Source organism: Oreochromis niloticus, linkage group LG7 (assembly GCF_001858045.2).
Source record: "Oreochromis niloticus isolate F11D_XX linkage group LG7, O_niloticus_UMD_NMBU, whole genome shotgun sequence".
Classification (NCBI taxonomy): domain Eukaryota; kingdom Metazoa; phylum Chordata; class Actinopteri; order Cichliformes; family Cichlidae; genus Oreochromis; species Oreochromis niloticus.
Genome location: NC_031972.2, coordinates 51,064,571 through 51,077,414, shown reverse-complemented (window position 1 = coordinate 51,077,414; position 12,844 = coordinate 51,064,571). Strand labels below are relative to the sequence as shown.

The 12,844-nt window shown below is 39.7% G+C and overlaps 1 protein-coding gene across 6 annotated transcripts; it reads right to left on the bottom strand.

The window, feature by feature from the left end:
• Window positions 1-1,835: 1,835 nt before the first annotated feature.
• saxo4 (stabilizer of axonemal microtubules 4) lies at window positions 1,836-7,265 on the bottom strand. Of its 6 annotated transcripts, none has more exons than XM_013268697.3 (13): window positions 7,062-7,265; window positions 6,118-6,333; window positions 5,653-5,847; window positions 5,438-5,561; window positions 4,102-4,264; window positions 3,950-3,995; window positions 3,738-3,823; window positions 2,801-2,866; window positions 2,622-2,708; window positions 2,458-2,523; window positions 2,280-2,374; window positions 2,047-2,151; window positions 1,836-1,972 (listed from the first exon to the last, which is right to left on the bottom strand). In XM_013268697.3, exons 3-13 carry the CDS (start codon window positions 5,768-5,770, stop codon window positions 1,954-1,956), a joined length of 975 nt encoding a protein of 324 aa, XP_013124151.1. In that variant the 5' UTR covers window positions 5,771-5,847; window positions 6,118-6,333; window positions 7,062-7,265; the 3' UTR covers window positions 1,836-1,953. The 6 variants fall into 6 exon arrangements, with proteins under 6 accessions (XP_013124151.1, XP_013124153.1, XP_013124152.1 ...); XM_013268699.3 differs by having other exon boundaries at window positions 5,659-5,847; XM_013268698.3 differs by having other exon boundaries at window positions 5,653-5,844.
• Window positions 7,266-12,844: the final 5,579 nt, after the last annotated feature.

Genomic DNA, 12,844 nt, shown 5'->3' with positions numbered 1-12,844 from the left:
CACATTTGGTTCCAACTTCTTGACTTGAACTTGAATTACTATTACATGTGTTAATTTACATTATGTAAGTGATGTTTCAGCTCTTATTTGGTCACTTCCTTTACTTCTAATAATAACAAAGCTGTGTGTGCAGCTATGCTATGAGGCCAACTGACTCACGGCATCATTGCTAACATGCTGATATTTAGAGGATGAATTGTTTTTTAGTATTAACTTGTCTTAGTTCATCTTTTTGGCTTGCTAACATTTCCTTTGCTCTAAACCAATTATAGCTAAAACTAACAAAATGTAGGTTTTGAACAAAACAAAACTCGATCTGATGAAAATCTTAAGAGCTCTACAAAATCAGCCAAAGTCATCCTCTGGGGATAATTAATGTATTAAAACCTCCTGGCAGTTAATCAAATAGTTAATTCAGTCCACACTACATCAGTGGAGAAACCAACAGACTGACATTGCCTGTCTTGCATCGCTGTGGCTGACATACACACTCACTGGACCCTAATGTTTGCCAGTATCTCCCTTTTGCCTTCAGATCTGCCTTAATTATTTGTGGCATAGTTTTAACAAGGTGCTGGAAACATTCATTTGAGATTGTGGTCCATATTGACATGATAGGATCACAGTTGCTACAAATTTACAAATCTTCTAGTCTAACACATTCCAAAGGTGCTCTACTAGATTGAGATCTTCAACTATGGAGGCTATTTGAAGACAGTGAATCCAGTGTCGCGTTCAGCAAACCAGTTTGAAATGATTTGAGCTTTGTGACATGGCACATGATATCATGCTGGAAGCATCCATCAGAAGATGGGAACATAAAAGGGATCATAAAGGGATGGACATGGTCAGCAACAATACTCAGGTAGGAGGTGGTGTTTAAAGAATACTCAGCTGATACTTAGGGACCTAATGGGAACCAGGAAAATATCCTCCCCACCATTACACCACCAGCCAGAACCATTGATACAAGGCAGGATGGATCCATGCTTTGGCCTTACCATCCCAGCATCACAGTACAATCAAAACTCAAACCAGGCAATGTTTTCTAATCTTCTATTGTCTAGTTTTGGTCAGTCTGTGTTCCCTCAGCTTCTTGCTGCCATATCAGTATCAAGATTTGACACACCGCACATTCGAAGATGCTCTTTTGCATATCTTGGTTGTATTTGTTATTTGAGTTAGTGTTGCATTTATAACAGCCTGAAGCAGTCTAGCCGTTCTTCTGATCTCTGGCATCAACAAGGCGTTTTTACCCAGAGGAGCTGCATGTGATTGACTAACTAGATAAGCACATCTCTCCAACTGACTGATAATGCAATTAAGTGTATATTATGGCTGTTAATGTCACATATCTTTCATGCATACTACGGTGACACCCAAAAAAACCCAGCGTAGTTAAAAATCTCTTGTTTTGACACAAGAGTCATTATATTGATGATGCAGAATGGATTGCACTGATAATGTAATGTAGTTTCTGAGAGTTGGCTCAGAGTAGGTGCACAGTATGTAGCTGCACAATAGTGGAATCTCAGCCTCCTACTCAGTTTAGGCTCTGCTGCTCATCCAGGCTCTGCTGTGGGTGGCAGAACAGTTTGACACACCACAGACGTCCTTGGAAATCAGTGCCTTACTCAGCCTGACTGTAATTATTTTTCCCATTAGTTTACACTCCTCTCATTCTCTGTAGGTCAGTGACAGTAAGGTGGTCAAAGACAATGCATCATCTCGTTCACTCCCTCTTTGGATTTCTACCATTTACACATCTGGCTGGCAACGTTTCCACTAAAAAAAAAAAAAAAAAAAAAAAAAAAAAAAAAAAAAAGCTTTTCATATTTGTTGTATGCATTTAAAGGATTTTATTATTGGAACATGCCAGACTGCAAACAAAAAACTTCAGTTTTTATTTGTGACAAAGCAGCAATGCAGGTATCATCACAGGCATGAGAAGGTCTAGCCCCTGAGGATGTACCTGTAGAATAAAACTAGGTCATGTCAGTCAAAGGAAATCTGTATGATACAACTTCATGAGCATAACATGCATACCTGTCCGTATCCCGAAGATTGTAGCCACTTTCCATTTTAGAGCTGACAATCCTGGGACAAGAGTTCATCGATTTGAACTTTTCTGGATCATCATGATGACAGAACCTGGAAAATAAGCAGGTAGTCAAATAGTGTAACACACTTTACAGTTATAGGGTGAAAAGTGACAATTTATTAAGTTACATAAAATCCAAGGTATTTTTACATTTCCTGTCTAACTTAATTACACTTACTTGCTTTTATAATGTGTGATGAAGTCTGAAGGATCAAATGGTGCATCAGGAAAAGTTTGGTTTTTATGAGTGTTCAGAAGATATCCTGTGGGCTCCTAAAAAAAATAAAATGTTGTTGAACAATCCAGATAACGTGCTGATAAATAGAGCGAAAAACTATTGCACGAACATATTTAACCTTTTGTCCAATGGTAGATGGCACCGGGGCCTCGGTTTTAGTCTGGCGCGACGACAGAAGAGAGACCTAGATGATTAGAGAGAAATAAATAATTAAATAAAAACAAAAAGTATTAATGTTGTGATTTTACAGTAAAGAAAAACTGGGAAGAAGTCAGCACTAACAGGGTGGGCCAAGGGAGCGATGTCACCTCGTGTGAATCCCGTTTCTCTGCAAGAACGGCTGCACAGGCCCGATTTCGCCTCAGTACCCTGAGACACAAAACAAACTTCAGAGTTATACATGAAAGTTTCCCCTGCACTCCTTCCCCCCCCGAATGAATTCAGATTTTGTGTGGCTCAACCTGCAGCAGGGACAGTGACACGAAGTCTGTTTTCATCACTGAGCTGGGAGTCTGATGAGGTTCGCCCTGAATATCAAAGGTTGAAAGGTTGACAGTTACAAGTAGATATACAGAAAAACTCACAGATTGAAAAGCTTGAAATATCTCAGTTTCATCATTTGACATGTCTTTATACTTGATTACACAGTCACCAGCCACCTTGGACACACCTGATCAACTGATGATTAACACAAGTACCCAAACAACCAATCACATGGGAGAAACTCAGTGTAATTAAACATGTAGCCAAGCTTCAGAACGAGGGAAAAGGGTTATTTAAGCGACTTTGAATGTTGCATGATTTACCCACCTCACAATCATCTCTAGAGTTTATAGAGAATGGCCTAAAAAAGAAAATATCCAAACGGCTCTAAGATGAAAGGTGGGCAACAGTAACTCAAACAACCACTCATTACAGCTGTTCTGTTCTCAAATGGCCTCCTCTACAGGCATTAGATATCAATCCAGCAGGGCATCTTTGGGATGTCCAGAGAATAAATCTACAGCAACTGTGTGATTCTATCACATCAATATGGACCGAAATCGGATGAATGTTTCCAACATTGTCTATTTGCCATGAAGACCTAAGGCTGCTCTGAGGCCTAAAAGGGTCCATCCCTGTACTAGTAAGATGCAACTAATGCAGTGGCCAGTGAGTTTATACAAGCTTTTTATGATTTTCATTCTGTTTTTATTACATTTTGCACAGCATCCCAACTTTTGGATAGAGCATGTAGTTAAAAACAAATATAATCCCTTTGTAACCATGATGTAAAGTCAGGTTTTGGACACACAGGCAACATTTTCACTTGGATTTCTTAATAAGAAGTTATTAACAAATCGAAGAATATAAAAATCTAAGCTAAGAATAGCTTCAATACCTTTAAAAAACACTCACAATCAAGCTGGTGTTAATCTGACGTTCTGCTGCCTTAGTGAAACCACTCCCTCCTTTAGGACCTACAGTCACATGGTTCTGAGAAACTGAAGCAAAAATGTTAGCTTTTTCAAAATGAAACTGTGGCATTTTATTAAAGTTTTCCATTATTTGTAATTCTAAATTAACAGGTTGAGTTCAGATAAAGTTCTCCATTGTAGCCTTTAAATTACCTGCTGGCGTAGGACGATGAGGCACAAATGAACTTTGATATTCTGTCTGAGGAAACATTTAAGCAATAACAGAAAGTTTATGTATATAACATAATATTACACTTTCCATCATGTTCAAGTGGTGTGTTTAAGTCCCGTCAAACCGAGCTCACCTTCTCCTCGACTGATGCGGTTTTTGGCTGAATCCTCAGCTGATGGAAGCCGCTGTTTCCGGGTTTGTTAACGAGGTTTGTTGAAGACCCAGAACATCCAGAGCGGATGGGAGGCTGGTAGTGTTGTTTAGTTTGAGAGACAAAGCTGTCAGATAGCAAGAGTCTGAAAAACAAAAGCAGAGCCGAGTCTGAGGTAACACTTCAGACAAGCACGCTTCATTCAGACAGTCTGGCTATATATATATATATATATAATTTTTTTTTTACTTTCATCGCATCAGGGAATCTAATTTACAGTGAAGCACCTACTCACTTAAAGTCCTTTGTTTACATCCTTTGAAACTCTGTCAGAGATTTTCACACACTTTCATACTTGCCTGTATAACCCAAGTGCATAGGTCTGGTTTCATACATCTTTATTACTTTCACATTTTGATTTGTATTTTTTTATGGTGTCTTTAATTGATGTTTTCATGTATTTTAATGCAGATTTTGTGTTTTTAAGAGTAATCCCAGTAAGACCAGCTGCACTTAAGGCAGTGTAAAAAGACTTCTGATAAACAAGAAACAATATCCGTCTCCACTCTGGAGGAGGTGAATGGCGTTTTATCCACTGAGCTTATAGAGCTAATAATACTGATTTAATAAAGACCGGTGACTATAACATAAGTGGGTGAAAAATAAGCACAGCAATGAGTGTACAATATCTTGAGCACCACTACCAAAGCCCTCTTCTGTTTATACTTTTAATTTCTAGCATTTTCACACATTACAGCCAAAAATAAATACATTTAAATGCTCAGTGTTAGTGACCCCATTCTACTTGTGCTTTTCTTTATCTATATGATAAAAATGTGACCTATGAAAAAGTTCCTGTAAGCGTGGAAGCAGAGGCTTTGGAGAAAGACATCTGCAAGCATTCATCCAAATCCACAATGTGCCTGTAATCATTCTGGCTGATTAGATTTCACAGAGATGTGCAGCTTGATTGACATTTCTCAGATTCTTCTGTTAGCTTTTCTGCACATGTCAAAGTTGGACAAATATTAGCTCTACAGAGCCCCCCCCCCCCCCCCAGCCACCAGAGAGCTTTGTTCATCACTGAAGGAGAAGCACAGGTTTTGCTAATAACATTATCAGCGGATCAGTTACAGTCGAGCATCCTGATAAGCCACCGCAGTGACAGAAGCTGCACAATACCATGACTCTGAAATAAAAGCATCTGCTTTCAACCTGTGCAGAGCTCTAATTACAGAAGATTAAAAAATGATGAACCAAAACAGCCATTATAAAAGATGAACAGAGGGCAGGGGAAAAAAAGTGTCCTGACACTTACCCAAACTGAGGGTTGTCAATGTGGTCCAAACTAGGCCTGTAATATATAGCTGGTCTGTGGTTTGATGTAAAGCCTGTCTCACTGGGACGCCCAAGATAAGAAGTGAATCCCATCCTGTCTGAGTCTAAGACAGATATATCAAAATTGTCAGAACCCAAATTTGAATGCAAATCAGTGTGATTTATGCTGAAACTCTGGAGAGTCTCACTCATCACCTTCACCATGAGATACTTTGTAAGTAGTATTGTGGAGTTTGACTGCGTTGTTGGTCAGTTTCCCCTTCCTGCCAATTGCTCCAGTAGCCGGTATGACAATCCTCCCCTGTTCAGCCATCTGTGACTGCTGTAATGGAAACAGTCACTGACAACAGTGATGGATGGCAAAAAAATCCTGTGGGCCTGCGGACACTGCTGTAACCACAAATAAAAGCAAGTGTTACATCTTAGTTTTTAGTTTTGGTAGCATCCAATCAAATTTGAAGCTTGCTGAATAAATGAGAACAGAGTCAGAACGAAATAATGCAATAAGTGCTGCCTTTGTCTATTGCTGTATGAGTGGAGAGAGAGCCGCGATCCTCCAGGAAGCCCCAGCCATTTTCATTCACCCTGAATATAAATGATACCAGAAAAAAAAACTAAAAACAAAAGCACTGAAATCTGCCACTTAGTCCCAGGACGTACCTGCAACTCCAGGTTGCTTGTTCACCGCTCTGTCTTCTGCAGGTTTTGTAGGTAAACAGGTCTCTGTTGCTAGGAGATACAGTATAATGGCAGAGCACTGGAGGTGAAAAGTGAAACAGTCTGCTCCAATTCATGCCTTTAATGTTTCAGCTGGGAATGTTGTCCTCCTTTTTGTTTCCTTAGCGTGTGTCAAAGAAAGTACTCCCTCTTTCAGGTCTAAGGTTTGAAGTATCACAACATACAGTTAAAAAGGCTTTACCAGGTTCTAAAATTATTTTAATGCTCACATCAGATGAACAGCACATGACACATTGCACGCGCACACACCAAAATACAGACGTAACAAGAAAAAAATCACATGCACACCATGACTTAATAGCATGGCCATTGTAACATGTTTCTTTTTCATTCATTGTGTTGTAGATGTGCTGCTATGCTTGGGCTCATTGTCCTGTATCACTCATGGGCTTTATCTTTTAGACAGAAAGACTTCACTTTAGAATACTTTGGTATTGAGGGGAGTTCATGGTGGATCATCACCCCTACACCACTGTGCTTCACACTTGGTATGAGGTGTCTGGCTTTCACCAAACACGCCGTTGTACATTAGGGGTGGTGTGATCCCTGGCTGCTTTAGTCTTCATGCCAAAGTATCCTCAGACAAGATACTGAACCCTTAGCACTTTGACTTAGTCGAGCAGAAAAGAAAAGTGCCGTATAAGAACCAAACATTTCCACTTTGGTCTCAGATTTCCAAACAACAATTTTCCAGAAGTCTTGTAGTTTGTTCAGATGCAGCTTTGCAGGCCTAAGCTGTGCTGCCTTTTACAGAGTCCCATCTTCTGGCAAAATTTCCAAACAAGCCATACTTCATGTTCATGTTTTTTTTTTCCTTTTTCCAAACTGTACTGGCATGAGCTTTAAAATTTAGCATGCTAACTGACCTTGGGGTGAATTTGCTGGGAGGTCCAGTCCTGGGAAGATTGCCAACAGTCTTGAATGTTTTCCACTTGTGAGTAATCTTTATAACTGTAGAATGATGGACTTTATATTGTTTGGCCTTATGACCCTTCCCATATGGGCAGCAGAAATTGCTGCTCTAAGACAGCACAGACACCGTTCCTCCTTGACATTGCATTAACACACACCTGACTGCGGCAGACCAGCAAATTGCTAAGACTCCTGCTTTTATACAGGGGCTCACTCTTGCTTATGATCACTTAATCAAGTGTGTTTGATTATCAGCACCTGGCTGCTGCTTACCCTCTCAATTCCTATAGAAGCAGTAAGGCTGCACTTAGTTTTGCACAAATCGCTTCTGCACTTTGGCTCAGTGAAATATGTCAGGTGTTGTTGTGTATCTGACATTATATATATATATATATACCTCATTTTAATACATGTTAGAGGTGAAATCGTTCGTGTTTATACAGAGAACCTTAGAACTGAAACAGGTTTCTTTCTTTTTCACAGCTCTTTATAATATGTGATGTTTTTGCAGTAATATGTTCTGCACGATAGATAGTTATAATAAAGTAGTTCCAGTGGCTTTCTTTTGTATTCATCAGACAGCCCCGTTGGTGTTACAGAGTCTGGATGTCTCAGTCATTCATCAGCACCATTTGCTTTATATTTAAACTTCTCTGATTGCATACTAACCAGTTTTCACACATTCTCGGCAGCAGCAGGTGGCGTTCAGGTGTTACAGCTGACTGGCAAAACTAATTTCTCATCCTATTAGTGTGTTTAATTTAGTCCTAAACACAAATGTGCGTGTGCATATTATATATAATTTCTGTTTTTCAACATTATTACTCCACGGTCTGTCTGTGTACCCACCCTTTGACCCAGCTGTTGCACATTCAGGCTACTGCTCACGCCAACTCAGTACTGTTAATAATATTATAGAATATTTATTTAACCCGAAGATGTGTTTTATGAATAGAGAGTGTCGTATATTGTAAACCTTTAGATTTTGTAAGGTGTAAATTTTCTGATTCACAGAACCAGATATCACCTCCGGCCGGCACAGTTACTCCGTGCGTCCACTGGATGGCATGGTGATGCCACCGTGGCTCTGTCTTTAGTCTAAGGTTATATAAAAATGATGGATGGCTTGAAATCTGCATGACATCTTGATAAAAATGTCCATCCGAGACAGGGAGTTATCATCCGCTGCCGTTAGCTGCCTAAAACGTCTGAACACCATCTACACATCTGCCCACATGCATCTCCATGAGCATCTTAATTTAACGCTGGGGATTTTCAACCCCTGGTGTTTTTTAGGACAACCGGAATACAATCCAGGCAGGACATCAAAGTATTTCTTTATGGCTGCAGACATGGATGTGTATTATTCCTAATTAAAACTCGATCTGGGTGACATTCCTTTTAAATCAAAAAGGGTGAAACTGCATGATTTTTACCCCATGAATTTCACACAACACCTACTTTGTATTACAGATCCCACATGCTCTTGCAGAACACAGTATGAGCACTTCAAATGGTATTATTTGCTTTAGTCTTTCATTACTGCGTGGCATTCAGAATTTCAAAAGCCTGTGAAATCTAACTGTTGTTTTTTTTTTTGTGACAAGCTGCTTGCCCTTTAAAATCACTAAATCTAACAGTGCATAACAGTCGCACCATTTCCACCTTTTTCCTTTAATTCTCACCTCCTATTCCTTCTCTTTTCATCTCATTTCCTTGGTCTCACACTACTTCCTCACCTCTGCCACATCACTACTTGCTCCTTTTCTTCCCTCCATCTGGCCAACACTGGCAGTCGGCGGAGCCTGTCTTTACCAAGCTGTTGCTTGTATTGCCGTTCCACAGCCTTTCTTGCTTGACATGCTGTCGAGCCAAGCCTGGAACCGTTCATTATCTTCTCCAAAAAAATAACTACTGGGAAACGCCTGCTTCATTGAAACTGACAGTCTCATTTCCTGCTTCTATTCTCTTAAACACAATGTGCACATTATTGGCATCTCTAATTATAAATTCACATACGGCAGGAATAGACCACACGCCTATTTTTATTCCAGTCAAAGACAAAAACCAGATGATTTCACTTATATTCAAACAACTTCAGCCTGAGAGACAGAGAGGAGAAAGCGATCAGAGGAATAACCTGCTTCACTCTCAGCTTTCAACTCTCACAGGAGACTCTCACCTCTACCCTGATTTATTATCTCTGTAATTTACCAATTTATGTCTGCTGTCCATCTACATAACTCACATATAACATGACTGCTCTGTGATAAAGGTATCTTGATTAAGCCGACAGCGCTGGCAGTAAAGAAAAATCCTACACCTTCTGCAACAGTTTGCACTTGAGATAACACTTGAAATGCAGGAGGGAGTATAAAGACAAAAAAAAAAAGGTGGATGCAGTTGTTCTAAAAATAGATGAAGGTGATGCAAGCAAGTGTCTCCCGTCGAGATGATGTGCTTGGCTTGCCTGCAGCCGTCTGTTGTAGTTCAGGGAGGGACGAAACCTCGGCCTCTGTCAGCAGGGGCTCGGCTGGCTCCGTGCTCGTCTGTTTTCTGGCCAGCTCTGCTCCTGATACTCCGCTGCTCCAGGAGGAGAATCTCGGCGGTTTCTCTGTCAGTTCAATAACCTGTTTCTATGTCTGCCATAGAATAGCACGGAATTAATGTTTAGAGACATAAAGAGCCAGCTCAGGCGCTAAGACCTTTCTTTGTGCGGCGGGTCTCAGAGGTGCTCTCTCTGCTTCACTGCCTCACTGTTCTGAGTCTTATCTTATTCCTGCTTCCTTTTCAACTTCTGTACTTAATAGGCAAATCTGGCACGCACCGTTTGGAGTAAATTGCATTGTCATCTTTTTCCATTTTGAGTTTCAGCCAGCTTTGGTGCATGCAAAGAGACAGACCGTGATGAGATGAGATGAGGAGGACTCAGGCATAAAATAAGACATTTAAAGTCAAAACAAGATTTCCTGACATGCACAAGACAAGGCTATTTTGCAACTTGAGGAGAAACAGATTTACTGGAGGGAAAACATATTTTTAGTATGATGTTTATGCTGCGGGAAATTCCTTTGAATGCTTTGAATCTTGTATGATAGACTGGATATGAAACACAGAGCTGTTGGACCGGATATCAGAATGAAACGAGCTGTATGAACAATGAAGCACCTAACTGATGAATAATCTTTCTATCATCACTGAAAAGGGATTAAAAAAAAACTTCTTCAGATTGCAGCATGTTGCTGTGTGGTTCGTTTACCTTCATGCTTAATACTCATTGCACAAGCGTTCCACTGTACATTTTTAATTGCTCTCAAAGGCAAAAACAACCCTTGTAAATTGCATCCTCTCTGAGCAAATGGCGTTCAGCTACGTGTTAAATTGAAATAGTGTCATTTTAGCTTCTAATTATTTATAATACAGTTTAATTACACTGACTGCACGTTCTCCCGATTTAAATTCAGCACACAAATACACACCATATGGCATTAGGTGTAGGTGTAGACACAAATTTCCCCTTTTGTTGAGTGGCTTTTTTTTTCCTTTTTCTTGGCCTTACTTGTTAATGTTAATACCTACAATGACATATTAGACTAAAAATTGTTTCCAGCATTCTGGGACTTTTTTTGACATTTCATAAAGGAAAGAGTTTATTACTTCAATGTGGAAGAGCCTGACTAGCCTGCACACAGCTCTCAATCATTTTCAGCAGTTCTTATTGTTTAACATCAGCACCTTACTTCAGTAATGCCTTTACAGCTAAATAGACCTTTTTCTAGAAAATCACAGTGCAGTAATAAAAAGAGTAACTTGGTTAAGTTCTTCTTCTGTGGATGCAGTTGTGGTTTACCAGTACACACGATGGAACTGAGTCTGCGCCTATCCTACTGTGACGAGACAAAATTTCTGCCATTAAAGGAGGTTTTTTCAAGGACTTAAAAAATAATTCGGAAAGCATTTTCATAAATGTCATACCCTGCATGGTATGAAATTTACATCATCAAAAACGAAAACCTAAAAATATTAAAATTTTTCCAGATTTTTGCGTAAACAAGTCAAAAGTTGCAAAAGTATGTTTACATTGACGACCTGTCCAGGGTGTATACCCAGCCTCTCTCCCTATGTTAGCTGGGATAGGCTCCAACATACCCATGACCCTGAAAGGGTATGAGGAAGAGAATGGATGGATAGATGTTTACACTTAAAAGTATGCATACTTTATGAGTATCTTTATGGTGTGCTTTCAATGGTCAATTGGTCACCACGTAGGTTAAACAGAAAAAGTGGTCGGACCAGTCAGCCATGAACCTCAGTGCTAATAGTGATGCTAGTGTTAGCAAGCCAGCTATCAGCAGTAGCAGATATTTATCAGGCTAGTCTGCTACAAGGAAGCTACTAATCAAAGTGTGTACAAAAGTCTGCTTCTTGTGGTGACTGTAAATGTAAGAGACAGCAGCTAAAAAATGACATAAAATTTAATTAAAACTAAAGACTCAAAACACACTCCTAGTGTCATAGTTCGGTAATGTCAGTTAATTCATAATCAAATCCAAAAGTAGATAAACAAGTGAAAAAAATACAGGAAATGTTCTTTGGTTTAGGCTTTGTCATTGTGATTAATTTGTAGGTCCAACAAGCAACAGGAGGATTTTTGTTTTTTGATTCATTTATTTGTAACTGGGATGTCTACATGGCACCACAGGAATGCAGTGGTTAGCACGGTTACCTCACAACAAGAAGGTCGTGGGTTGGAGTCGGTTATCTGGGACCTGCCTGTGTGCAGTTCTAAAATGCCCCACTGCAACCCTAAATTGGATGAGCAGAAGAAAATTAGAGAATGGATGTTTATCATTTCCACTTTTAGTTTTCCACATTAGCATGCTAACACATATTAATCAGCATTAAGGTAGAGCTTAAACAGATGGGAAAGGCACTGCTTTGCAAATTTGATTAGCAAAGTAATGTACTGTATGAGCTTTGAGCCATTTCTTTTATATTTAGGTTCCAAAAATCATCCACAGCAGATGAACAGTATCTGAAAGCCATGTCCTTAAAAATAGAAGATCCAGCAAAGACCTGACACAGGATTCAATTGATCCATCTACTCTTTGCTGAGTATTTTAGATTTAGTCTCATTGTAAGGCTGGCTGACAAAAAGGCATTCTTAAGGAAGGGAAATAGAGGGAAAAAGGCAATGAAAATAAAAAATAAAAAACATAAAAACAAGCTTGAGGTCCTTCGTGCAAATTGTCAACAATATATACAGCAGGAGGTCAGGAGAGAGGTGCAGCAGTGAGTGTCTCCAGACATCTATGAAACACAATGGAGGCTGTGCCATGGTTTGGGTCTGCATTTCATCCAAAAGTGTTGTGATATTATATTAAGGAAAGCATCTAATTGACAACTGAAGTTCATTTTTCAGCAAGACAATGACTCCAAGCACACTACCAATGCAGTAAAAGCATACCTGGAAGATACCTAGAAAAACGCACAGTTGAGCACTCTTATTCATGGGTTGGCCTCCCCTGAGCCCAGACCTCAACATTATTGAACATAAAGTAGCAGCGTGGGATCATCTTGACAGAGAATGGAATGAAAGGCAGCCAACATCGAAAGAAGAGCTTTGAATGTCCTTCAAGAAGCCTGGAGAAATATTCCTGAAGACCAAATATTGACTTCCAAGCTTATTAGAATTGTCCTAACTCAGTTTTTCCCTTTATGCTGTATTTCCATGTAT